Source organism: Bacidia gigantensis (assembly GCF_019456465.1).
Source record: "Bacidia gigantensis strain McMullin 20006 chromosome Unknown contig_249, whole genome shotgun sequence".
NCBI classification, from domain to species: domain Eukaryota; kingdom Fungi; phylum Ascomycota; class Lecanoromycetes; order Lecanorales; family Ramalinaceae; genus Bacidia; species Bacidia gigantensis.
The window spans coordinates 388,480-415,577 of record NW_025408603.1 but is presented as its reverse complement, the minus strand read 5'-3'; the positions used below and the strand labels follow the sequence as shown (position 1 = coordinate 415,577).

At 50.2% G+C, this 27,098-nt stretch overlaps 5 protein-coding genes across 5 annotated transcripts; 2 read left to right on the top strand and 3 right to left on the bottom strand.

Annotated features, from left to right (window-relative positions):
- Nucleotides 1-6,927: 6,927 nt before the first annotated feature.
- KY384_006385 (uncharacterized protein) lies at nucleotides 6,928-7,709 on the top strand (the record flags this gene model as incomplete). Its single annotated transcript, XM_044814881.1, has 2 exons — nucleotides 6,928-6,997; nucleotides 7,060-7,709. The coding sequence occupies 2 exons, from the start codon at nucleotides 6,928-6,930 to the stop codon at nucleotides 7,707-7,709; spliced, it is 720 nt and encodes a 239-aa protein (XP_044667981.1).
- A 4,579-nt stretch (nucleotides 7,710-12,288) lies between these two features.
- On the bottom strand, nucleotides 12,289-14,775 carry KY384_006384 (uncharacterized protein; the record flags this gene model as incomplete). The annotated part of the gene is made up of 7 exons (XM_044814880.1): nucleotides 12,289-13,032; nucleotides 13,104-13,730; nucleotides 13,781-14,249; nucleotides 14,294-14,428; nucleotides 14,475-14,615; nucleotides 14,669-14,705; nucleotides 14,757-14,775. The coding sequence occupies 7 exons, from the start codon at nucleotides 14,773-14,775 to the stop codon at nucleotides 12,289-12,291; spliced, it is 2,172 nt and encodes a 723-aa protein (XP_044667980.1).
- Nucleotides 14,776-15,724: 949 nt separating this feature from the next.
- On the top strand, nucleotides 15,725-17,895 carry KY384_006383 (uncharacterized protein; the record flags this gene model as incomplete). The annotated part of the gene is made up of 4 exons (XM_044814879.1): nucleotides 15,725-16,310; nucleotides 16,360-16,784; nucleotides 16,839-17,722; nucleotides 17,808-17,895. 4 exons carry the CDS (start codon nucleotides 15,725-15,727, stop codon nucleotides 17,893-17,895), a joined length of 1,983 nt encoding a protein of 660 aa, XP_044667979.1.
- Nucleotides 17,896-18,576: 681 nt separating this feature from the next.
- KY384_006382 (uncharacterized protein) lies at nucleotides 18,577-24,877 on the bottom strand (the record flags this gene model as incomplete). Its single annotated transcript, XM_044814878.1, has 5 exons — nucleotides 18,577-20,690; nucleotides 20,745-21,066; nucleotides 21,132-22,881; nucleotides 22,949-24,212; nucleotides 24,259-24,877. The coding sequence occupies 5 exons, from the start codon at nucleotides 24,875-24,877 to the stop codon at nucleotides 18,577-18,579; spliced, it is 6,069 nt and encodes a 2,022-aa protein (XP_044667978.1).
- Nucleotides 24,878-25,895: 1,018 nt separating this feature from the next.
- KY384_006381 (uncharacterized protein) lies at nucleotides 25,896-26,972 on the bottom strand (the record flags this gene model as incomplete). The annotated part of the gene is made up of 4 exons (XM_044814877.1): nucleotides 25,896-26,144; nucleotides 26,400-26,540; nucleotides 26,867-26,896; nucleotides 26,961-26,972. 4 exons carry the CDS (start codon nucleotides 26,970-26,972, stop codon nucleotides 25,896-25,898), a joined length of 432 nt encoding a protein of 143 aa, XP_044667977.1.
- Between the last annotated feature and the right edge of the window lie 126 nt (nucleotides 26,973-27,098).

Sequence of the window (27,098 nt, the reverse complement as noted above, 5' to 3'; positions counted from 1 at the left end):
CCTCTTGCTTTGGCCACAGGCGACCAATGACCAGCTATCTGAGGAGGGCTGTGATGAAGTTGGACTGCCTGGATCATGTTGAATAACTCGTTGCAAAAGGCTTGTAATGCCGGACGGCGGTTCCTATCGGAGAGGAAGGTGGAAAGCAATTCAGGACATGGGTGAGGAAAGGTGAAGAAGAGTTATTCTCTGGTGGTTGTTGTGCCAATGACGTGGTAGATCATCGTCACTAGAAAGGTACTACCATGTGGACTTGCTTGTAGCGCTGAGCCAGAAGGCTAGAAACGAGAACCCTGCGGGTGAGCGGCTGCTGTGGGCGAGGTGAGCACGAGGTTGGTGAGCCTGATCAACTCGTCTTGCGCGTTAGCTGGACGGCATCGGCAGGGATACGTGGAACATGATCTCGTATGCTGATGTGGTGTCGTTGTTTCGTGAAGCTTGCCGATTGACTGCAATTCCTTCTTGAGGGGTGCAGGTAGACTTGCGGTAGTGATTTGTTTTCCTTTGCTTCTTGATTTATAGCCTCTGATCGTACAATCAGACTTTAATAGACGAGATAGAATACCGAAAGTATGATATATAGGTGCGTACAAAAGCTGCTTCTATCATCGGCGGGTAATGAGTCTAGGTTTAGGTCGTCGAACGATAAGAATGCTGCTGTGGATGAGAGGTAATCGGACGCGCGAACGCACAAAATTGCAGTCTTCATGGCGTTCGCAAAAATTGGCGCCCATCTCAAGAGGGTTTCGATCTTCGAGAGAGGATCGATGAGGTTTCTTGGGATTCTTCCTAGAGTGCACACGTACAGAGATCGAATAGAAACACATGCATTGGGGAGGTCTTGATACACTCATTTTCTTCGCTCACGAACAAAGACAAAAAGACTTGAAATCACCAGAGAGCGCGAGGACGTTCGTTATTCATATTTTCAGAGTACACGCCGTTACGTTGATGGCAAGGCACCTTCCTGTTTGCGAGTACCAAAGACATGAGTTACACCCAGCAAATGAATGTGAAATCTGCCACAAAATCAGAGCAGGCAGAGAACGAGGCTTTCAGTTACAGTATCCAACTTGCCTGTCGCGAGCGTCGCATGTCTGAGCACAGCCTACGGATGAAGTGCAAAGGCAGATTCAAAGTCGGCTAGTTGAACGACGCGGAGAGCCTTGAGACTTGTAAAGCCGAGATGAAGCACAATGGGTCCGACTTCTGTAACAGGAGCAACCTCCGGCATTAGGGTCTTTTTCAGCCAGTCAGTCATTGTGTTTGCACGTCAACGTCTTGAAGCCAATGCACGCACACAATACCATGTTGCTGACTCGTATCTGCGCTGATAAATCACTGAGGAACCTCTCTTCTTACCTTTTAGTTCCGTCTGGTGTGCCGTTCTTTTGCCGGAAATGTCAATATCAAGTAGATTGTGAGGAGTTGTGTGATTGATTCGGAACAGTGACTTCATTGGCAATTGGGACGAAACATCGGCTGACTCAATCTGTATAAGATTGATCTAGCAAGAGATATCTAGATACGTGAACGAGAATGTGAAGCAGTAATTTCGCGGAAGCCTTCACGGCATGTGAGCACAGATTGAGCAAAAGAGAAATGACGAATTAAACACTTCGAGGTCTCGGCAACTTTGGTCAGCAACCATCTTGGATTCATTTGTCAAACCCAACTACTCAGAAGACGAGGTACCAGCACCTCTGAGGAGGGCCGGATGCTCGTGCGGTGGCAGTGGCAAGGTGTTGCAACACCCGTGCTGATGTCCGAATCTACAACAGTAGTCATGAAGTCAACAATGTATACGCAACCTTCGGATACTTTAGATCGACTGTTACGTATGGTGTCGAGGAAAAGCGCTAGGCAGGGTTGCTGCAGGCAATTGTCACGTCAACACGGCAATATACGCAGGACGGTAGACTTTGAGGAATCATTTCCGCAAATTGAAGGCTGTGACAGAGTGACAAATCATAACGCAGGCGCACAGACAAGATGTTGTTGACTCAGACCCATTTTGGGAAATCTTGACCGTGCATGAGACGGAGAAGGAGAAGTCGTAACTAAATTGACGGCTCGTCCGCGCAGGGTCCTTGAGATGCTGCGGAAGCATATCGATCATGTCAACATTTGATTGGACACTTCTTGATCAGGACTCGAAGCCATGCGAGAGACTTTAGAACAGGCAGCAAGGTCTGCAGTCGTACTGCGCCGATGGAGGATGAATCTAGCGGAAAACCTGAACTGGAAACGTGTTGAACTCATATTGGGAACTCATCCATGTCAGTGATGTTGAGCATATGCAAGAATGCTGTCGGCTGTCAGAATGTAATTTGAGGGTCGTTGATCGTCGGAGGCTGGAACTGCAGTGTCAACAAGAACGCAGTCTGGGATGCACGCTAGATCGAGCGAAGAATGAGGCTACTGCGGCGAGCTGTTGGCCACTCCTGCCCTCTGTGGATGGATCCAATGATGAGCCACAGACTTGATCAATCATGACATGATTGTTTCAGAGTTATATATGGCTAGAGCATCTGGCTAGAGCGTTCCTGAAGGTCCACACTAGTCTTTCGGAGAATTTGCTATAAGCGACATGCGACGTGGAGGAGCATGCAGTGGCGGCCCCAGACGAGCTTCTAGACAAGCCAATAGAGGTCTTGAGCGTCGCTGGAGCCAAAGCGCTAAGGCAGTGCGGTCAGTGCAATCGATGAATTCCTGTGGGGGTTTTGCACCTGCGCATCGGTACCGCAACGTCGAGCGGGTGCAGCCGCGAAGGATAATCAGACACTGGCAACGGGCTTGTGACTTCGCAGCGGGCAGCAAGCAGTAAGTCTGCTCTAGCCAGAGGGGCAATTATACGCGCTTCAATGAGGTAGAAACAATTGTCCATCCAGGTGATGACTTCAGGAATGTTTCACGATGCGGAAGTCCCAACAGTTGAGTGGTCAGTGGGTCATGCAAGCTGCACGTGTCTACCCTGATACAGAATTCCGGAGCAGATCCTTGAGCGGTGTACTCAACAAGACGGAGTACGCAATGGAAGTCTGGAAATCTGCTCCGTCGAGACCTGTCGAAAATTTGAATCGCTTGGTCGGCGACCAATCAGACCGGATCGCGACTGGAGCACCGGCCACACACTCATCGGATTGTTTCTCACGTGGAGCACATGGCTCCAGAGCATTGAGATACAATAATACAGTTTCTTTCACTTTGTAAACCTTGGTAGCCGCATTCAAGCGAACGGTGATCAAAATACCTCATCCTTTGTTCGTGCATCCAGCATTTCGCACCACTGTTTGATACAACGTGCGTATTGATATCCGGTGACGAGATACGCCCGGACCCTACTGACGAAGACTCAGCAGGCTAGATCGATATATCGTTTCAACCACATCCCGCTTTGATATTTCTGTCGCTTGATGTCCCAGTTGATGTCCCAGGTAGACAAGGAGTATGACCTGTGCGGTATAGATTTCTTCGTGTGTATTTCCTGAAGGGGACAAATCTTGAGTCAGCTGCAAATAGCCTGCCCTGGCGGCAACGGAAGCGGGGGAACAGGGGACGTTCGTAGCGGCTCCGAGCAACCGGTAATGAACAACTTGCTGATCTTCGCTGGCTAGGAATCCAAGCAACGTGACGATATCTTGGAGTAGGAAGGTAGTAATACACTACGCTCAGGGGACCGGACTCACTTGAATCGTAAAGCCTCCTGATTGAGAACTGTTAGCAGGCAGATCACAGACCCTAGCTCTCGGACGTAGCGAGATCTCGAGTCAGGATAAAAACCTCGCAGTGCGAGATTATGTGACAACTCTGCATAAGCGCGCAGCTCACGAAAGGGACCCCCGAATTGTTCTACGGACCTTCCACAAGAGTTCCACGGTGATAGAGATCAGCAACTGATCAGCAGCTCCGCTTGAAGATCCGACTTCACGTCAACCGGGATGAATTACACTTTTTCGCAAGATCCCCGTACCAGGAGTATTAGCGGTAAGGAAACCCTCGGATGGGCTAATCATAGTCATATGGAAACACCCACAGAAAGCTCAGAGTGACGCCCTCGAGACCTTTCACTTACGGTATCTCCAATAATATTCAATAAGAATAAGCAGGGCCACTTTGGAACGAATTGAAGTGTGGAACTGGTCCCAAAGCCACCGGAGCTTATCCGTGGAGTAGCCTGGGACTTTACCAGATCTTTGGTCTGCTATCTCGTTGCAGCTTCAATCGCGCACCAATCATGCCTCCTACCAAAAGCGCATAAGTGGAGACTGGTCAATCTAGTCGTTGCCAAACGGTCAAGGGGAGTTTCCTGTTTGTTGAAATGTTCCTTTACCACGCGAGCAACGTGGCTGGGTTGTCCATCTAGTGGCGTGCCTTGCAGCACCGTTCGCATCTGCTTCCAAACCTACCAAAGGGTTGCAAGTAGTGCCTACCAACTTACCAAGCCTACCATACTTCTGGCGCCTGCTGAATGGCGTCGATCTGTTGATCACTTCACGTGCAAGAACGTGGCAATGGCTGATCGGCCAAGCTTTATGAAATTCACGCTTGGTAAGATACAGTACCGAGTATCACTGGCCAATCTAGTCGTTACAAGTCGGAGAAAATGGCTCGTAGTAGTGCGATATAGCACCGCAGACACAATGTCATCAAACATGAACTCATGATTACGACAGGCAGTCAAGAGTCTGAGGTTTACTGGTCAGATAGGATTGTGATGAGCTCTCCGTTGAACGAATGGCAAAATTCTCCGACCTTCCGACCCCGTCCACCGAGCGAGCACAGCAGTCAGCCCTAGAGCAGACGCCCAAGATGGGCCTTCCTGAGGGGACCCATTTGAGCCTTTTTGAGGCTCCAATACTGTTAATCGTGCCTCGGACCGGTCGTCTACGCCGCATGGGAATCGATCTCTAATTTCGCACTTAGTTGGAAGAGTGTCATCTGGATGCATTCTCCGAAGGTTGGATCCTAAGTTTGGGAACTTCCACGTGGGCCAAGGGGACCACCGTAAGACGTGATTTTGGCGAAAGGAAGTCGTTGCTGATTACAGTAAGATGGAGGAAGATCGGACAGGAATAGGGGACGTAATTCCAGATTAATTACTTTGTCTTCGTACGTAACCAACCCTATGGCCCTAGCGGCCGAAAGATTACCACTCTTACCGCTATACGGACCAACTTCTTTAGCAACATTTCTCCACCCACGCTCTAAATCTTCCATCTTCCCCTTCGAGGTTTAGCAACAAATCTATCAAGCGAGCATTAGCGGCCAACGTTGCATTCGCAGGATCTTCACCCTGGTACTTGTGGCTGTCCTATCTGCTGATTAGTCTGTGGCGGCAGCCAGCGACTTCTGTCGTTGGTTGCCCTCCTAGGTTTCCCACCATCTGATGGTTCTAACCTTGCTAAAGTGACTACGCATGCATGCTAGACAATTGCAAATCTCCAAAGCTACTCTCCTTTGACGCGATTTCGCTGTAGCTGCGTATTGAAACAATGATTGACACTTCTCTTTCCTTTGCGGACTGTGAGACTCAAACTCTGCTCTTGCTTTCAGCGTCCTCTGTTTTACCTTGAATCGTGCATGGAGGGATGCCTGGTCGCACATGGCATCCATAGACCCTACTGACTTATTACTGACTTGGTTCTGACCTTGGTTGACCTAATGGACGCCTCTCGCTAGACGATCACCACCACTAAGGCTGCATGAACGATAGCAAGACAGCTTCGCACCACTCTCCCCCAAAGACAGCGCTATCCCACCAACCGGAAGATTACGTCCACGTTCTCAGCTCGTTCCTGCGCTGGCGCAGGATCTAGAGAGCGCCTGAAGTGCGAAAGTTGAGCGACTCCGCCGCTGGGAAGAAAAGTCACCCTTAATATTTAGCTTCCATACCATCTGGATTCTGGAGCTGTCATCATCCGAGTATTATTCTCTCTCTCTCTCTCAAAATCTTCTCCCTCCCTCCCTCGATTTCTTTGCCTCCCGGGTCCTAGACCTTGAAATCTGTAACACGTCCCGTTTGGCGTTGCTTCAGCACTATCGATACCGACAGACGCCCCATTTAGAAACAACCTCCCGGGATCTAGAAGATAGGGCAGTGCAAGTGAAACCCGACCTGCAGCAGATGAACTGAATAGCGAAAGCTAAGACGACCCTCCCAAGCCTGCAGTCTCTCTTATGGCTGCGGGGAAAGCCTTGTGGGTGAAACTACGATATCGGATTCGGCCCTCCTCAGGTTCGACCAGTGGCCAAGATTTGCATCCGACCGAAAGGGAAGCCAACATAAAGTCTCCCGTCATGTCCCTTGCCTTTGAACAACCTCCCGACGTTTATTTCGATCCTCAGTCTATCATGACGCCACCCATCGAAATGAATCAGATTGCTACTTCCATTGAACACGGCCCCTATGCTCATTCACATTCACTCCCAATACCACCACCACCCATGCTTCCTCTGACGACTTCGGACATTCTCTCACAACGTAAGCGACGGAAGAGCACTTCTGCCTTGAAGCGTTCGTCTTCTACTTCGAACCTTCGAGGTCAGCATAGTGATGCTGCATCTATGGCCGAGAAGCGAAGGAACAAGTTGGGCTATCATAGGACATCGATTGCGTGCAGTAGGTTCAGGAAATCATCGCTTGATGGCCATTACTGACAGTCTGACAAAGGCCACTGCCGCCGGCGAAAGATCAGGTGTCTGGCTGCGCCAGACGACCCGCACAATCGTTGTGCGAATTGCATTCGGTTGAAGAAAGAATGCAATTTCTTCCCTGTTGACCAGCAGCCGCCTGTAGAGAGGCGTCAGCGAACGCACTCTAAGGTAGACAGGCGATCATCTAATTCAGCAAATTCATCTCCTGCCCTTTCCGGGCCTCACATGGTGGATCACCATGATCACTTAAATCCTTTCCAGAGTCTTCCCATGGCTAGTTCGGGCTATCATCCGTCAACAGCAGCTTGGAGCAGCGGCGTCGTATCGCCGATGACACGAGGTGAGCTGATCTTGCTCGTTGAAGAAAACACAGAGTATCTAACAACTAGTTAGGATCCGTAGATCACAGGGGCTCTTTCGACTTTAATCAACCCCCACAGCAACCTGCGCAATGGCATTCGCCATTTCCAGAGGCAGGCTCAATGTCCGCCGGCCACTCATCACCTGGAGATACGTCGCATTCATATTGGGGCAGGCACACCGATTCTCCACTAACACCCGCCTACTCGCCTCACATGTCCGTACCGACTACGTCTATGCCAATGGACTCACGAAACAGCTTTACATCGTTTGCGCCGCCAAGGAATGATTCAACTTGGTCGGCTCCCGCAAGGTCTACATCTTTGGGAGTGGTGGAAGATTATCCTTCCGGTTACCAAAGAAGTCAATATCACCCGCAACCTCTATCTCTGGATCTACGGCGCCGTCCATCGGACATGCATCCTCCGTCTTTAATGACTAGTACAAACTCGTCGCATACATCGATTTCGGAATCTAGCTTAACGCCTATGTCGGCACCAGTCTCAAGCCCACCCGATCATTGGGGTGTGCCCTCAAACTGGAGCGCTCTACCGAACAGTGCAGTAACCAAACCTACAGACTTCGGAACTTGGTATTCTGAGCCGACCCTGGAAAAAGTGCAAGAGGAGGACCTTCCACCTCGCTACGGCGAGCAGCCGGCGATTGTCTACGTGGACGGGGAACACCAATGACGCACTGCATGCAGAAGAGATTCGTTATCACCCTCCAGATTACCCGATCATGGTGATTCGACGAAATCATTTGGATGCGTAAACTGTGGGCTATGCAGGCCCGCTTGGGTTTGCCTGCATTGTTCCAACAGAAAGCTTGTATGGCCAGAAATAGGCCAAAAGGGAACTCCGTACCGATCGACTATAGTCACGAGTCATGGCGAAACAAGATTTGATGGATCGGGAGCTGCAAAAGGCATTTGACATAGGGAGACGCAGCTATGTTGTTAGCTTGCGTCAAGGGCGTTTGACTATCTTTCTACCCGCAAGTTGGCGCATAAGAAGAAGTACCAAGGTACATCCGCACGACAAGGGTTAGCTCGATCCGAAGTGCATCTGTGGGATGGTGATACAACGCATGCTATCGAAGACAATTCGCTACCATAATGACGGTCAATGTTTGATCTGTGCTGCTGCTTGATTGTTGTTCTTGGATATGTTTCAGCACCTCAACACCGCCAGTGCAACTTGGACCTGATCGACTCGACCTGTGATCGTCAGCCAATCTTCGTGTCGGTATTCGTTTCTCCCGGCGGAAGAGACATTGCGATAGTCTTGACCTTGTCGACCAGTCAAGTCGTTGCCAAAGGCCTTGAAACATGCGTCCAACATTCGAGGCTGCCAGATGCAAATGAATCCTCGAGCCTCAAAACAAGTAGCCCGATCCCCAGGTCTCCAGCTGTCTTAAGCTTCTACACAATGCACAACCTACCACGATGATCTTCCTCACCGTATGCGGTCGCAGCGTCTTCGCACCAATCGCCGATGATCGCAACTCACCTCGAAACACACCACCAGCACCTCGATTTAAACGTGCTATAATATCTGGACCATTTCGCTCTCGACTTGTGGATCAGCGCACTCGACGTGGTACGTGCACTTGCAAGTCACACAACTCCGACTGCATGAACATCATCACTCGCATATCCATTTTGCATTCCTCCTAGCTGCAGCTTCAGCTTCGCGCTTCACACATTTCACACTCCGAATTCTCTCCTAGCTTTCATTACATACTCATGTTCTTTTCATGTACACTATCTATTACGCTTGGTCTGCGACGCTTGTATCAAAAGACTTGTATAACTTAGGATGGGCGCACGATGTATATGTTTTACAGAGGAGAAGATTAGCGATGTCATTGCATGAATGTTCAAGTTACACATAAACAGCATTAAACAATTAAAAGCACGATTTCAATGTAAATTATATACCAATGGAGCTCAATGAAAAAAAATCAACGTTGGCATCGCACAAAACGTGAACGCATACGGCATCGTCAGCATTGATGATCGATTCAAGCTTACCAATTTAGTCAACGAAAATGCAAGTGATTTTCTGAAAAGAGAAAAAGGTTTGTACACCTGCCCGTGATGTCCCCTCTCGCTTGCAAATGACGAAGTGTTTCAATAATCACTGCTGTGCCACCACCATCCGCCTCCTCCACCCTTAACCACCACCCACCAGACACACTAAACCGTGGAATATAAATAGCATCCCAAACTTCCCTTCCCGTCTCCGACATCAACCCCCCCCCCCTCAGTCCATCTCAGCTCCAATCTCCTGGCCAGCCAGCCACCAAATAATGGTCAAAGAAGTGACAAATGTTGACTCTTCGCTATCTCCCAGGTGGATGGTATGGAACGTAATTGGGATTCCAAGGGACGGAGGGTGGGGGTTGTTATCGGTCTAGGAGGTGGGATTTGGGTTCATCTGGTGAGACATGTATCGTCAGTATGCATAATATAGAAATGCCAACACATGCAGGCATCATCGAGCAATGGTTCGAGAAGAGCCGTGTTCGTCATAGAGCTGGTTGCCTTGTTCCCAGGAAATGTCCATTGCACATAAACCACACTAATGTGAGACTGAATTTCATTTGCCCGGGTGGGTGCGAGAATGGCATAGCCACGACTCGAAGGGAGTGCGAGAATGTTGGGGGTTCATGGGGACGAAGAAGCAGTTGACGTACCTTCCTCTTCCCACCGGTCATTGTGACGTTCACGAATCGGCGCGTGTATGTGATACGCTTCTTTGCGCGGCCCTTGGGGGTCTGCAATACCTCGTCAGCCCCCATACGAGACTTAGCTCGATGTATTCATGACGGTACCTTCTTCTTCTCTTGAGGCTCAACCTATGCATCACTCCCACGTTAGCACACCCTGTTGGCTGTTTCTGCATCCGTATCTATTTGTAGTCCCAATGCATATGATGGACTCTTCAATTGTGGTGATGTAGATAAGGGGGATGTAGACGGAGAGGACTGGGCGAATGAACGAACCTTTGGTGTTTGCGACTGCGAAGGGAATTAGTCTGTAGGCGTAGAAGATTTGAGGGGCAATTTATACCTTGACCTTCCCAGCACGTGCGAGAGAGCCGCTGTGATCCTCTTAGCATATTTTGTCATCGATAGCCGGTCAGAGGCCGAGAGAGGGAGCTTCGTACTGGACTTTTCCCATGATTGCTAGTTACTCCGTGCAGACTTCAATATTGCTGTTACGAAGAGTTAGCTCGAGCGTTGAAGCCGGCGACAAGGGATAGTGATGATACGGGTGAAACCCAGAAAGTTATGAGAGCGTCAAGGACTTACCTGAAAGACGTGCGCTGTAGTGATGGAGATGGTGATCTTCTTGATGGACGACTTTGCCTCTGATCGTGCGGAGGAGTTGCGCTAGCGAATTGGTTGGGGAGGTGAGTCAGCAAGATGCCAAGACCGAAGTTCTGCGATTTGTCTTGTCTGACGGCTTTTGTTCTCCAGTCTGAAATGCCTTGAATGGTGCCTGGTGGCAATTGTGGAATTTGTGATCTGAACGATGGGCTTCTGGATATCACAATGGATGTTTATTCCATTTGCTGCTCTATCTCCAGCTCGACTTCCTGGTCGATGTTGTTAGCGTCAGAATTCCCGTCCTCGCCTTATCACTCTGTATCAATGGCATCACAACTTTTCTTCACCTCGTCGAATCTGCATTACTATCCCACCTGAGCCACCTTCATATCGTCTACGCTTTGTGAATATGCTACCATCTACCCACCTACCCCTCATCCTCTCCCTCCTCCCCTCCACCCAAGCCCTCACCACCCCGCCCTCGCCACAACAGCACCCATTCCCCCAATACCAAATCCCCACCCTCCACGAATCCACCATTCTCGCACGTCGAATCCTCAACCTCTCCACCCTTGCAACCCTCTCCACAGTCTTCCAACCCTCCACACCCCACAACCCGCACAGACACCCTCCCCCCGTCGCCCTCTCCGGTTCCCCAATCGGGCTGATGGAATACTACGCGCCCTGCCCACCACACCCCTACCACCCCACCATCCTAGCCGTCTCAATCGCAACACCCTACCTCAACACTCTGCGCGGCTCCAACGTCTCTCTCTCCCTGCGCTGGATCCCCCCGCAAATCGTCCTCCAACAAACGATCCTTATCTCTATTCGCCGGCGAACTTACCACGGTTCTCCCTGCAGGGGTATATTGAGCACATACCGAAGGAGGAGGTGGAGCAGTATAAGGTGCAAGAATGCTTTTTGGAGAGGCATAAGGAGGTGATTTGGACGCCGGGGAGCGATATTCATGAGAGTTGGTGGGGGAGGGTGGTGGTCACGGGGGTGTATTGGTTTGGAGGGTTTGGAGATAGGGCGAGGATTGGGTGGTTGGATATGGGGGAGTGGGAGGGGGTGACGGAGGAGGAGATCGAGGGGGCGAGGTTGGCGGGGGAGGAGGGGTTTGTGCCGCCTGAGATGGGTGATGAGCAATCAAGGGAAGTGGGAGAGCTGTGAGTGGAAAGTCGGTTTCGAGGTTGTGCCTCCATATTCAAAGAGACACGCGGAGATCCGAGGTGGACTCACTTGCGCCAGTCATCGCGACATACTCTAAGAGCAGCACAAGGGACGCTCGTGGAACCGTTTGCCGTCGGACGTCTACCGAAGCCTTTCAAGTCTCTGGAGGTTCAAGTATGCTGTCTACGCGACAATAGAATCTCTATTGCTGCGCCCTCCATCCCACAATCATCTGCCATAAGTTGAGAGGAACACGAGTCACAGGATCGGGCACTGTCCACGAATCGGCCATCAGCTAACGCGCAATGACCATACCACTTAAGGATCGCACAGAGAGCGATGAAGCCATGATCCGCAGGAGCATCACTCCGAAGGCTTCAAATGCTTTGGACAAGGGCCCTGTTGCTTCACACCACCAACATACACGGATTGTCCATAGCAAGTCGATCTTTCTATTGTAACTAATCGACAGCCAAAGTACATAGCAACGAGGTATATCCTCTGGGTATCTTTCCCGCTTTCAAATGCAGCAAATGTCAAGCAAATGGTATCCTTTGTCTCCTTCTTCCCCTGTCCCAGCACGATGCTCAACAAGGCGGTTGGTAAGATCAGCAAATGTCCCTTCAAATAGCAAAAGATCCCTCCTTCTTCCGACCCACGGCCTCCTCTTCAATGAACGTCCTTCAGCAACATGGCAACATCTCTCTTCGAACGATATTGCGTTTCGACACTGAACCACCAGCAGAATAAAACAGAATCTCAAGCCTCAATCTCGAACTCCATTGCCTGTTCACTACCAAGATTTGTGACTTCTGCGACCTTCATTTTGATCGGCCCAAACGGTGCTGCCTGCTGCACATCGAGATTCCCCATCGTCGCAAGAGCAAGCACATGATGGAATGCCTGCGCTGCGACAACAGTACTATGCTGGTCCGGCGGCAAGAGCTTTTCAAAGTCAATACTCCCCTGCCCTTCTCCAGGCTCTTCTGCCGTAAGCTCATCGTCATCATCCTCGCCTTTGCCGGTAGTAGTCGCCTCCCTTACAAACTCCAGAAAATTCGCCGCCTCGCGGTCCAAGGTGTCTCTCAACCACTGACTCTGCATCTGGGTCTGCGTGCCCACACCCGCCGCTGGACCATGGAGTTCGAAATCATCATACTCGGCCCCCATGCCGCCAATAGCGTCATCGGAAGGGAACCCGCCGGCACCTAGGTCGAGCTCACCGTTGCCATCGTCGGAGGGTAGCTTGAGGCTACTGAATCGGTGGCTCCCACGTCCGATTAATGGGCTGGCGGTCGGGATATGGCTGCCCTGACGGAGAGGTAAAGTAGTTGGTGGGGCAGTTCCGCCGGCGCTGGAGGGGAAACCACCTATATTGGAGGGGACGTGGCTGTGAGCGATGGAGGAACCATGTCGGGATGCAAGGGCTGAGGCAGTAGTGTTCCAGGGAAAGCTTGGGTCGTCTGCTAATGGTGTCGGGGCGTGGCGGCCAATTTCGGGTGCCTGTTATCGGCGATGTCAGCTGTATAGCACGAGCGCGGACTGGATGAACCGCAGGGCGAAGGAAAACGTACTTCGCTTGAGTGGAGGCCTAGATCGTCATTTTGGAAAAAATTTCCATCGTCTCCAAGACCGATCTCTGCGTCGCCTTCCCGCATACGTCGACGTTGGGTTTCGCTGCTGACGTCGGCTTCGCTGACCTCACTAAGACGCCGTTTGCGCCCACCTCTATCTGATATCGGACCGAGAAGCATGTCCATCAATGGATCTCCAGCGAAGATGTGGAGAGGACCCGGTAGGTTTGATGTGCCGATCGCTGCACCGACACCACCAATACCTATGCCGGTAATCCATTGAGCAGCGTTCTTCTTTGCTAGAGAAACAGCACGATGCTGAAGTCGGGCACGAGTAGCTTCTATCATGTTGGTCAGATAGTCGTCCTTCCAGCTGGCTAGATCGGCATTCCGAAGTTCCATCCTCTGGTCTAGGGCTAAAGGACGTGCCTTTTTTCGACGTTGGCGAATGGGAGCTTCAGCAGTCTCAGAATATTCTTCTTCTTCCTGTGGCTGAGCAGAAGAAGTCCCCTGGCCAGGGATCGCAGGATCTACTGGTCGCATTGAAGGGAAAGGTTCAGCATCCGGAAGGATTATTTGCTGATCATCGAACAACGGCATGTCGAAGTCCATATCCATAGGCGTCGCCTTGCGTAAAGTTTAGTCATATACCATTTCCTAGAAAACACAAGACTTACTCCAGCTTGGTCTTGCGGTTGAAAATCTCCACGTTGTGACCTCACTTGCCCTCGAGCGGCCGCATCACTTCTCGCCCTTACCGGCCCGGTTTCAATCACACTTCCACCAAAAGGTTCTTCGACTACATTACCTTCCGCATCAATGCTAAATCCGGGGTCAATATTGAAAGCATCGCCATCATCATCTAGAAGCCGGGCCAATCTTTCGTTCCGTTGCACAGAGCTGCCATGTTCACTAGGGAGCTGAAAGCCGCCAGCGCCTCCTGACCCCGAAGAGGGCAAAATCAAACCTTGCACGGATCCTTCGCCGCTCGTTTGGCTTGATCTATGCGAATGTGCTGACAAAATGCTGGAAGGGTGCGGTGATCTGTCCGTCGAGAAGTCTAGCACGGAGAGGTCTAGATCAATATCTGGTAGTACTAGATCGGCGAAAAAGGCAGGATCATCTTCCAATATGAGTTGTTCCGGCCTAACCTCGTCAGATACAGCTCGTCTTCCGGAAGAGATCATTACCGTGCTTTGCCGGCCTTTGGGTCAAGTTCAGATGTTCGGACAGCTTTGAGTAAGGCTCGCATGTTGGCTTGAGCGAGTTGAGCGTCTGAAAGCACGTAGGTTCCCTGCTGTGAGTAGATGCGAGAGATGCCGTACCTGAGACGTGTCAATTTGGCAAATGTTACTGGTGCTTGTCACGTACAATAGGTTGCTTTGTAGTCTTAAAGCCATCGGTGCCTCGGGATGTATTACAATTTCGCATGTCTTGGGTATATTGACCTCAAATATCGCCTTGCGATTCAGTTTCTTGAGGCCAGGGGTGGAGCTTATAGTGGCAGCAAGCCTGGATTGACTTAGGAAGGCGAAGCTTCGATTGTTAGACCAGTTGTCACCCACCAAACCGTTGCAAGTCCACTCCTCCGGGACGTAAGGACTGCATCTCAGTGTCAACGCGTATGGTTGTGAAAAGCTGGCTTCCACTCACTTTCATGGCTGTAAAACATGTTTCCTGCAGCTACAACAGAGGACAACGGAAACTTGCCAATGGAATCACAAAGTCTGAATCTTCAAATTGACGCTGAGGAAAAGTTAAGAATGGACCATCGCGTCTGAGAGCAACAGGACGGTGTTGCAGACATACAATCTGAATGCATAGCGTGACGCGCTAGGGAAGCGTCTCCGCCATCAAGAGATCGTGGTGGGAATTTAGAAATGCAGGCATCTCAACAAAAGTTGGCGCAGGATCAGCTTCCTCATACTGAGGGTGGTGGTGGAAACCTGGATTGAGAAAGAGGGGCTTGAGGATTGCAAAGGTAGGCTATTGCAGCCGAACGGTCAATTGTATAGGAATTCACACGCCCATCTATTATGGCAAATGGTAACGGATATGCCCGATGAGCTGAAATGCAGACGAATTCGGAGCATCGTATACTTCAACATAGCAAAAGAGGCTCACTGGGGCTATACGCATGGCACGGTGCTGATGGATGCGACTGACGGGCTTCACTGCAGGAGACTTGCGGTAATGTTGTGGGTGTAATTCCAAACATCGGACCTCTCCATTGTCCTGGCACGCAGGCTTTGAGTATACATTTTGTGATTGTATGGACGATCGTTCTGGATCATAGAGAAAGTTAGGAAAGTGAAAAGGGGCTTGAAGGAGTGGAGAATACTAGCGCGGCTTGGCGGTGGTTCACCCGTCAACGGCCAAAATTTACATTTCGATCCTTCCTATTGGCGTCAAGCTACCGCATGACATGCATATGACATCTCAATGATGCCAGGCCCATTATATTCTGCTTCAAGAGCTTTGCAAATGACCTCGAAATCTTTCATTGGTGAGAGGGAATAAAAACACAGACCTGACTAGTCCAAACCTACGTTCCGTGGTGTGTCAACGCCTTTCCATATCTGACTCGTCCCTTGTCATTACACATATCCTGAAAAGTCGCTATGACTGCCGTCACTCCCTCCACGTCGCCCATGAAGGGCAAGCCCGATTTCTCGCTACCAATGCCACCCCCTCTACTTCATACTCGTTCTGGTAACGAAATCTACGATACTGGGCCCCATACGCCCACCAGTGCAGGCTTCACGTCTCCATATGCAACACCACAGGGCAGCCCAAGCAAGAGTCGGCTACCTCCAGGAGCTACTGAACTACCCAATGCTTTCGATAGTGCGATGAAACTTGGCCCTACCAGCCCAATCAAAGCTAGACAGCAACTTGCACCAAATTCGCCAAATAAAGCTGGAAGACAAGCGTTTGACGAGAGTCTGGCGGACATTAGCTATGGTCCAGAATCGAGCTTTGCCCCAGGGAGTCCATTGAAGAAGTCAGGAAAAGAGAATACGCCGCCAGGCTTCAGGTCACCTAAACCTGGCACACCAACTCCAGCAGCGATATCTCGGCAGGAACTTTACCAGAGCCGAGATGACTCGCGAACAAGATCTCAACCGGCCCGTGGCTTGACTTCAGAAGAGTTGGAGCGATGCCAACAACCGAAAGTCAAGCGGCTCGCGAACGTCACCCAGCTATGTAAGTTCTACCACTGCAAAGTCCAGAGAATACTGCTGATATGCGTCAGATTTCCTCGACTATTACTTTGATCTCTTGAATTATGTCCATCACCGTCAGGGTAGACAAGCTATGTTCCATCAGCAATATCCTCTTCCACCAGGGACAAATGAAGAAGAATACCAGGTAGCGAAAAACAAATATTTAGGGCGAGAGCGAGCAAATCTACGAAAGCGACGCACAAGACTAAAGCATGGAGATTTCCAAACTCTCACTCAAGTTGGTCAAGGTGGATACGGGCAGGTCTATCTAGCAGCAAAGAAAGACACCAGAGAAGTCTGTGCGTTAAAAGTCATGAGCAAGAAATTGCTATTCAAGCTGGACGAAGTCAGACACATCCTGACTGAGAGAGACATATTGACGGCCGCGAAGAGTGAATGGCTGGTCAAGCTACTTTATGCATTTCAAGATGAGAAAAGCATCTATCTGGCTATGGTACGACAAAGTCCCTATTTTCTACTCCATCTAGAATGCTAACGAGTGTACCAGGAGTACGTTCCAGGGGGTGACTTTCGCACTTTGCTCAACAATACCGGTGTTCTCCACAATCGTCACGCCCGTTTCTACATCGCAGAAATGTTCTGCTGCATAGACGCCCTCCACCAGCTCGGCTACATCCACCGGGACCTCAAGCCAGAAAATTTCCTCATCGACGCAACCGGGCACGTGAAGCTGACAGACTTCGGCCTCGCAGCCGGCATGCTCTCCCCCCAAAAGTTCGAATCCATGCGCGTCAAGCTCGAGAAAGTCGGCGAAATGTCCGTCCCCTTCGGCATGGAAAAACGTAGCGCGGCCGAGCGTCGCGAAGGGTACCGTCACCTTCGCGACCGCGAGGTCAATTACGCGAAGTCTATCGTGGGTTCGCCAGACTATATGGCCCCGGAGGTGCTTCGCGGTGAAAAATACGACTTCACAGTCGACTATTGGTCACTGGGCTGCATGCTCTATGAAGCTCTGGCAGGCTACCCACCATTCGCCGGCAGCACAATTGACGAAACCTGGACGAACCTCAAGAACTGGGGACAAGTTCTTCGCGAGCCCGAATTTGAAGACCGCAACTACTTCCTCTCCCCGCGCACATGGGATCTGATCAAGCGGTGCATCTCAGCCAAGAAATCCCGCTTCAAGAACATTCAGGAGATCTACAAGCACGTCTATTTCGCCGAAGTGGACTGGCAGCATCTAAGGGAACAGCGCGCACCCTTCGTGCCCGAGCTCGAGGGCGAGACCGACGCCGGCTACTTCGACGATTTCAGCAACGAGGCGGATATGGCGAAGTATAAGGAGGTTCATGACAAGCAGGCTGCACTGGAGCAGATGGCAGATCGGGACGATCAGATGGGCAAGAGTCTGTTCGTGGGGTTTACTTTCAAGTATAGCTCCCCCCTTCCCCCCAGGCACCTAATCTTCTCATCATTCAACGTAATATCGTTCCTGAGGCTGATGCAAAGCGAGCAGACACCGCAACCAAAACACGCAGAAAGCAGCACCAGGCAGCCCACGCAAGAACGTTCCTACAGACGCCTCATTTGGAACAATCTTCTAATCTATTTGGGCACAAGTTTGCTTTCAATCACCCCACAAGTCACCTTCTCAGGATGCTTTACTCTGCTCCGGTACCGATTCTTGCCGTGTGCTGTTCAATTACGCTTTCAAGGCTCGTTCTGCTTGACGCAGGTTTTCTTCTCCTTTCCTTTTCTTCTTTCACAAGAATATAAATGCGGCTTCATGGGCGGTAGGCAAGGGAGTGAGTAATGCAGCAATGTCTGTTTACGATACGAGAGATGGAAAAAGCAAAGGCAAAATGTCAAGCAAGCCAGCTAGCTTTCGGAAATGCAATCAATGAATTACACGAAACCATCCACAGAACATACAATCCCAGGCGTCTTACGTACAGTACTGGCGTATTTATTCTCAAGCACAAAGTTCCCGACTTATAGTAGATACGCCTTGGCCTCACACCGTCACCTTCACCGGTCAGTCTCACAAGCCTCGGAGATATATGTAACATGCGCCGCCTTCCCAATCACCCTATCTCTCCAACCCCATACATCCAATACCATGCTCCCTATCTCTACTCCTAAACGACTGCTGCGGGTCTCCTTTGCGGCGGCCGTTCGAGGAAGAAGGCGAATACTCTGCGTCCACTCGCAGAAGAGAGCGACATCTCAGCCAGTAAGAAGGATTCCATGTTGTCGGCATGAAGTGTTGCCATTTCAGGCCCAAGTCACGCCTTCTTCCCCTTGCCTTTCCCCTTCTTCCCGCCCATACCCCATTCCGTCTCGCCAGTGGGAACACCCCAGGCATCTTTATTCCCACCAAGAGCCATAGCTGTAGGAGAAGCCGGAGTGTCAGCCTCGGTTGGGGGTGTGAGAGGAGCCTTGCCCTTGCCCTTCGATTCCTTAGTGACCAAGTTTTCCTGAGGTGGAAATTGCTCCTGGAGTTGCAGTAGCCACTCTTTGAATTGTTCCTCATGCACTTTTAATACTGCCAATCTCTCCTTGATCATTTTGGCGGCATTTGATTTGTCGACGAACCCCCATGGAGATAAGGTAGGAATGCACGCTTCATCCCACAAGTTGAAGTGACCGTGAGGATTCTCTTTAGCTCCTTTTAATTGTAACTCAATAGCTTCATTGAACATCCATTGGTCAATGTCCGTTCTAGAAAATAGCTGGCTACTGGTTCGGTACAAGAACTCGTCCTTGACGGTGAACCACCACCCGCGTTCCTCTAATTCCTCTCGCATGGCTTGCCGAAGCCGAGCTTTCTCCGGCTCAGCAAATGAATCATACAGTACGTTATCACCCGTGTGCAAATTGTGTTGAGGAATCCATCCCTCAAGGGTCAGCGGCTCCGGATGATCGACATCATCCAATAAGTTCATGGACCACTTCTTGAAACTTGGCTCACTCGGTGGCATTGGCATTCCTGATACCTCTTGAAAGGCCGCTACCATCTCTTTCGAGGAATAATCTATCTCTGCTGTTGTTGATGCTTTCCTGAAGGCTTCCACTTTGTCATCGTAATTCTTCAACTTCTCCGGATGTTTTCTCTCCATTTTCTGCCTCATTGGTTGGACAGCCAATATCATTGTCTCCAATGTTGCTTCGTCAGCACAGATGTTGCCAGCCTTCGCGGCATATTCCCTCATTATTTCTTTCTGGATGTTGATGCCTGGTCGCTGGGAAAGGGGCCGAAAACCTCGGGCACTAGGATCTGCAGGAGATTCTGGAGGTGATGCGTTTCTCAGCGTCTCGTCAGAGCTCGAGTGACCGTGCTGCGGTAATGCTGCGTCTTCGGCTGTATTTGGCGTCGTATTTGAGAGTTGAGAGGAGTCATTTGGATCCGATTTCTGGGATACTTTGGATGCCGTGAGCTTTCTCTTTGACTTAACATTCGTTTCCCGGATAAGCTTGTCATTTCCTCCAGCTACAGGCTTGTTGTTCAGCTCTATACCTTTGGATAAAAACTCTGCGTGAGAATGTTTCATAAGTATCTGTTCTTTGAGTCGCTGCGTCTCATCTGCTTCGAAATCTTGTTGCCATTCTTGGAAGCTCATCTCCAGGGCACTGCTAGACGTCAGGGAAATTTTGCTGGATTTTGTTTCCCCATTGTCGCCGCTATTTGCACCTGGAACTCGCTGGCTTTTTTCGAAAAGAAAGGCTATCTCAAGTGGATAGAGGCGGGCGCTCTGGGCTTTACTCATTTTGTTCGGGGGTCCAGAGCCATCATTATGCGGAGGTAAAGCTAGAATTTCAGCGAGGCGCGAGAGAACTGGTAATGGTCCAGTATTGGGCCGCAATCCACCGTCACTCTGTCTATTTGCAAATCCTAGCGCGTCAACATTCCAGTCTACCAACCATTTCGTTTCGTCGTATTGCAAGAAATTCTGGCGCGGTTTCTGTTCAAGAAGATCATTCGCTTCTCGGCACAGATCCTCAGAAGTACACCAGGAAGGATTCACTCCCGCTTTGTGCGCTTCATCAAAGATTGTACGATAATTGTAGAGCACGGCCTTAAGCCACTTATAATGTTGGGTGATCCGCTCAGCCATCTCTCGGTCAAAGATCCAACGAGATGGTAGGTTTTCCACCCACTGGGAATGATCTGCATTGTAGCGAACAAATTGTCTCAAACTGGCTTCTGCATGAAGGTTGTCAATTCTTCGCAGTGGAGATTCATCGAGTAATCCGCGAGCACAATTCGCTTCTTCTGTATACACTTCGGTCCAGGTAACCATTTTGCGAAGAATGTACTCCATACGAAGCGTAGTAGCGACATGTTTCTGAAATCGTTGATCGTCATATTTCATACAGCCGGCAGAGGTCTGGCTGGGACCTATAACCTATTAGTCGCAGTGACATCATCACCGAGAGACAGGGAGGCCTTTACCGCTTGGCTGGTGCTTAGCATCTCCGATGGCTGGCGGACTAGGTTTGTGAGCGATCCGTTGAGCAAGCGAGATATTGTCTGTATACGCAGTTAGAAGTTCGGGTTGCTGACATATGAACAGCTTGGTGCCGGACTCTCGCTGACCTTGTAAAAGGAGCGGGTCATCATCTTTACGTTTGCGCTGCTCGAAAAAGCTATGGAGTTGGTCAACCAGCGAGTCACTCCGGGGAGTCACTTGTCCGCGATCATCAAGGGATGAGTTGTCGCGCAAGGCTTTCGGCTTGTCTTGGACAGGAAGGGACACAACGGTGACTCGATCACTCTGCATGAATGTTAGCGTTTCCTCGAATACACCAAATAGGAAGAATGTATCATCTAGGATCTCACCGTCATGCTTGGATATTGGCTCTTTGCGGTTGCCTCAGCTGATGAAGCGGATGCTAATGTCTTGGACTCTGGTGGTGGGACGTTGCTAGATGACAAAGACTTTTTGCTGGGTGTAGTGACCCGAGATCGGTGTTTCTTCTTATGAGTCGGCCCAGGCCCAGCAATAGGGGTCAAAGGCTTTTGGGCTTTGATTAAGCTTTCTGTTTGCGCCTCTATCAGATGTGAAGCTTCTTTCAAAGGGCTTTCGGGCGGGGGTGACTGAATTGTGGATGCATTTGACTTGGGGATCTCCAGCGTTGGGACTTCTGTGGAACTCTCCTGCGGCTTTGTAGAAGTTGGCTGCACGGAAGCTTCAGTGTTCTTTTCTTTGACCGCCATTTGCACGGCCTTCTCACGACGCGCTGCATCTTCTAAGCGAGTCCGAAGAGCGTTTGCATTCAGGGCTTCGTCAGATTGATCGTTCTTCTGGATATTCGATGCTACGTTGTTGTCCGACTTGTCATCAGCTGTAGGTGATTGCTCAAATGTGGTCATTTCGGTTGACACTCCTTGGCCAGGAGAGAAGCTTCCCCCTGTATCCAACGTCCTACTCAAGTCACGGGTCATTGGTTGGGAATCCTCTTGAGAAAGCTGGTCTGGTGTTGAAGGAACGACCGCATGTGGTGTATTGACGCTTAGTTTGGGCGTTTTGGGTGTCTTCGTTTGCGCAACATCTGATGATATCTCTTCACGAAGTTGATCCCTTGACGCCAGGGGAGCATGTTGAACTGAAGGCGTTCGTTTGGTGTCGTCCAATTCGATGTCTCCGGCAGACTGACTTGTGGCACCCTCATGATGTACGGATTCCGCTCCCTCAGGCTTCTCGACCAGTGCAGTTGGAGTTTGCAATGGTGCGGAGTTGTTCTTGGCTTCGTCTTGAACCTTGTCCTCTGCGACACTCGGTTCTCCTTCAACTTTTGTCTCGATTATTTCGCTTACTTTCACACTGTCGTCGGCTTTTGGCGCATTCTGAGTGCTGCTACTGACTGGGGACTTCGTTGGGCCAACGATTTGGGCGAAAGACTTGCTTTTCTGCACAGGTTTGGATGCGATGGGCACGAGGGGAATAGCTGGTTTGATGAGTTTGGACAAAGGGGGAAAATCTGTAGAAGTGCCTTTAATGTCAAGTGGACGAGCTTGAGCTCCTTTGGGTGCGTCGGTGGTTTCAGTCGCTGCATTGGATCGAGTTTTACCTTCTTTCAATGGTTTAGCCGTCGGTTGTTCGTTTGACTTCTTGCCTTTGACTGCCGGCATCGAAGGACCTTGTTTTGTAGCTTCGAGACTATCTTGTGTGGACTGCGGCGGACCGTCACTGCTTTTCAACGAGGCCGATGCAAGACTCTCCCCAACGCCTGCATTGTGGTGAACATGTCGGGCCTGAGATGAAGCCGTGTCGACCCCCACCTCAATGTCATAGCTTTTCGGCACCGCTTCCTGCTGGACAGAATCTTGTGACGACCGTGCATTCTGAGGTCGCTTTTGAGTCTTTACAGATTGTTTGTTTGTTATGCTCTCAGTATTGTCATAAGCCTCTTGAAGCTTATGGGGCTGCTCTTCTATCTCACGTTGTGACTTGTCTGAGTAAGGGTAAGGCCTAGAATACCTACCGAAACCTCGTGGCCTAGGCAAATTCATGATAAACTCGCAGCTGGTGAAATTATTTCGGTCTGATTGTTCAAAAATTAAGTCTCGATCTTCCTGAGTCGCAAACCTTGGTTGAAAGCCTGTCAGTCAAAGCAAATATAACATCGGGGGCAAAAATATGACGATCGACTCACTCTGCGAATGTCCAGCGACGTGTACCAGTACTGGTCGAACGAGGCTCCATCACGTCGATAAAACCGGGTATGTGTGCGAGCACGCTCAATAGCTCGCCCCGACGCATCTGCGGAGGAATTTTACCAATCCACAACTTACGTTCTACTGACGCGTCATGGTTGGTAGATTTCTCTGGGCTACCTCGAGAGCTCGGAAATTGGCTGTGAATGAATGTATCACGCGATGACTTCAGACGAAGTGACTTTGTTGGAGATTTTTGAGAAGATCTATCCCCTCGCCGCAGATATTTTTGGCGAGTAGGGGTTGTCGACATTGTATTACCGATAACTGGTGCAAATGTGGAGCTGCCCTCCTGAACTTCTGCTATAGCAAAAGGGTTGAGAGCAGAAGGCGCCGGCCAATCCTCGTCTAAGCCCGGCATATTACGAACGTTCTCAATACCATCAAAACCATGGACAGGAGGATCATAAGCCTTTTGTTGGTGGCCTTGGCTAAAGGAAGCCGTGCGACCAGGTCGTTGAGGCGGTCGATAGTCAAGCTGCATGCCATTTGTTGGGCGGTTCATGTCACCTCTATATCGAGAGGGGCGTTCATAAGTCTCCGAACTAAAAGACGGCCGTTTCTGGTTGGTTCGTTGCCCTTTGCTTGGACCTGGAGGAAATTCGCGCGGAATGCTTGCTGGCGAAAAACGTGAACCTGGAGGATTGCTATGACGAATTGGGTTGGACCGTTCAATAACTCGAGGGTATGCACCGTATTCAGAGTTCCAGGTATCCTGGATAGAATCGCTATGAGTGTGCCTTCCACGCTTTGGAGGGGGATGTTCCGGAATCCTTGAACCTTCGTAGCGCCCGCTGACCGGAGTTGCAGGTGAGCCTATATATCCGGTAGGAGGTCCGCCGAATGGTTGATAGATCACTGGCGATTGACTGGCCATGAAGACAGGAGGATGAGGCCCTGAACCGTGTGACCCGACGCGTTGACCTGAGATGCTGGATGGAAGGCTTCCGTCAGATGGATAGACACCACCTGAGGGGTTCCTTGTTTGAAGTGTTCCATACAATGCAGCCGGATTAGGAACAGGCGGAACCCGAACTGGCGCTCGCATGGCTTCAACAGAATGTGGTTGCTGAGGGGCTGACAAGCGTCTAGGGCGTGGAGGAGGGATAATAATCTGAAGACGGTCTTGCTTGGCTCTTGTGCCCCTTTCTGCTGGCTTTGGCTCAATATCTGTAGACACGTTCCCCATTGTCCTAGCAACTGCTGCTCTCAAATGTCAGCTAAGCAATTGAAGATGTTGAGAACTTACTTTCTGCTTCCTTGATGCTGGCGATCCTCCAGAATGTATCCCAAAGGAACGGAAACCCGTGCTGCTGAATAAAATCATCGCCAGGAAAGAGGTCGAACCATTGGTGATCCGACTCGAACAGGTCAAAGGCTTCTGGGTATTGTGCGATCCACCAGCGAGAGATTCGATCAACCTCGGCCGCTCGCTCGTCTCTGCAGAATTCGTTGGTCTTGACAATATAGCTGAGCAAATCAAACAGAAATTTAGGACTGTAAAAATGAATGTCAAAATTGTCATAGTACTTCTGAAGGAGACCTGGATCTTTGAGATCACTTGCGGTGATACTGATACACAGCTCAGCATATTGTTCTCGCAGGCTCGTCGCCTTGTTGATGATGGAATCTCGGCGATCGGATCTGATTTGCCTTGGCTGCCCCAGGTAATTCTTACGTTTTGCTCGCTGTCCACTATTGGTAGAGAAGAGAGCTAGGCCTGGGTTGTCGGGAAGCACTGCTCCGTTTCCTGGAAAAGTCTCGACCATGAGCTCTTCTGGGATAGGAGCTTGTGGTGCTTCCTGGCGATGTGGTACTGTCGCGGTGGGTTTGGGCGTCGTTGAAGCCATGTTCGCAGCGTCTGCCATTGTTTGCTCCTATATGATAACAAGCGTAGGCGCAAGAAGCAATGATGGGCCTTCGTCAAACAGCAACATCGAGCAAAGCTCGATAAGTGGACATCTGGAAAACGGAGTGGAATGGTCTGTGGTGTACAGGGTGAGGGGGAAAGGACGCTGCTTGTCAACAAATCAGAGTTGGGAAGGTGCCATTCACTCATTCGACACTTCTCTACCCCGACAGAATTTGATCGCGGGGCACCAATACAAGTGTCAATCGTAGTACAAGCAAAGTCCCCACGACACCAAAAGGTGATGGTGATAGTCTAAGGATGAATTGAGGCAAAAGTGTTGGCATCTTTGAGCAAATGATCGCAATCTGCCGCCACCGCCCACTCAACACATAAATGGCCACGACATATACTTCACTTCCCTGCAGCGCCATTATCATTGCTAGGTTTGTATCGTAGCTGGATACAATAATCAAGGAATCTGGAGCATGCCGTGTGATGTGCGACTTCGTCCTTGGGATGAACATGGCCGTGCCCTGTTTGCAATCCTGCAGGGCAATCAAAGCCTGAAGCTGCCTCTGGCCTTCCACAAAGAAGCTTGGTAGTGACATAGAACGCCGCATGAGCGATCTTTAGATGGCTCATACAAACTTACGAACTGTTTTACGTAGACAAGCGACTTTGTTGTCCTTATTAATCGAAACGCGTATTCCGACATATCTCCCTTGGTGCCTCGTTGGCACGCGGAATGGGGAGTCATCATTCATAAAGACTCTCGTTATGATCAGCACTCCTGGCATGAAAATTGGAGGAAATGAGAAATCTTACAGGTCGGCCTGCTGCTAGTATCTTTGTAATTGGCAGAACTTCACGCCTCTAAACTTTCGTTTCCTTGGGCAATTGCCCTATCATCTTCAGAATTTCGCTCTCGTTGTCGCCAATCACTACATCCGATCAGCCGTTGAATTCGGTACAATGGTCCGAATACATGCTACCCACCAGCTTGTCCTTTGTTCCAATCTACAATCTGTCCCAATTTATATCAGTCGCACATTCCAGAAAAAGTCCAGAGCCACGGGCCTTGACAAGCCCAAGGAATCTTTATCACGCACCACTGGCATTCTAAAACCCTTTCCACCACCATCTTCGCCAGCCAACCTGATCGCATCATCCTTTGTTTTCGCGCCCTCGACCAACTCCGAGCCCTTTACATCAGGTAGATACTCTAATATCGTCTTTACCTGGTCGGTGGTAGGCTTGTCCTCTCTAATGTCGAGCTCGAATGCCTACGGGTAAGATCTTGTCAGTAGTGTTCGTCCTCAAGCTTTTCTCATTGCAAGCTTCTGGTATTTCTTAACGCCCCCGTTAGCGCCACGTCATATAAGTGTTGCCAGCCTCCTTCATAAGCGTGCACCAAAACATTCTTGACGGATTCATGTCCATTATTGTTCACTCAAAGCCACGAATTAAAGCAATGACCTCCCTTCCACTGTCCTCCCTCCCAAACCAAGTAGAAGTACTGCAGCACGAAAGGAACTTACGCTTCTTTGTACCTTATTCTGGGCTCCATGCCCGGTCGCTTGATCTTCAGTGGCTGTCTCGGAAGCTTGGGCACTCAATTGCTTCAATAGCGTAGCGGCGCGGACGGAGGAGGGCAAGGAGGGGCGGTGAAAGAGGGTGATCTATTCGGGCTCCTCTTAGCATTGGCTAGACTGATGGGAGGCAGATGGTAGATATGGCGATTTGCAGACGGGACTGTCGGAAGAAGAGTGTGTAGCGAGACATAGCCTGATTGAAAAGGGCTGAATGAGGGGAAGACGAAGAGAGGAGATATAGTAAGGGGAAAAGAGGGGGATCGCTGGCAGTTGAGGATGGTGAGGGAGAATTCGGCTCAAGGATAGCTTAATCGTCTTCTTGAAAATGGGAATGGCATTTTATATGACCTATTCATGTCGTTGAAGCTCATAGGGAAGGCAGACGAAGGAATTGGCAAGAGGGGCAAACGTACAACATCGAGCGTTTTATGCTGGTTGAATGCCTGTGGACACGTCATCAATTAGCAGAGTTCTTCTGACACATCGTTTGCAGACAATCAGACTTACAAAGCGAAACATGGTACTGTTCTATCGTCAGGATGGTTCGCAAGGGAATGCGGATGGAAGTCATCAGCAAAGAATTCGGAACAATTCCGCCACGAGAACGGTGCTGGGGGGCGGATCGGCCCCTTCGGAAGGCAGTAC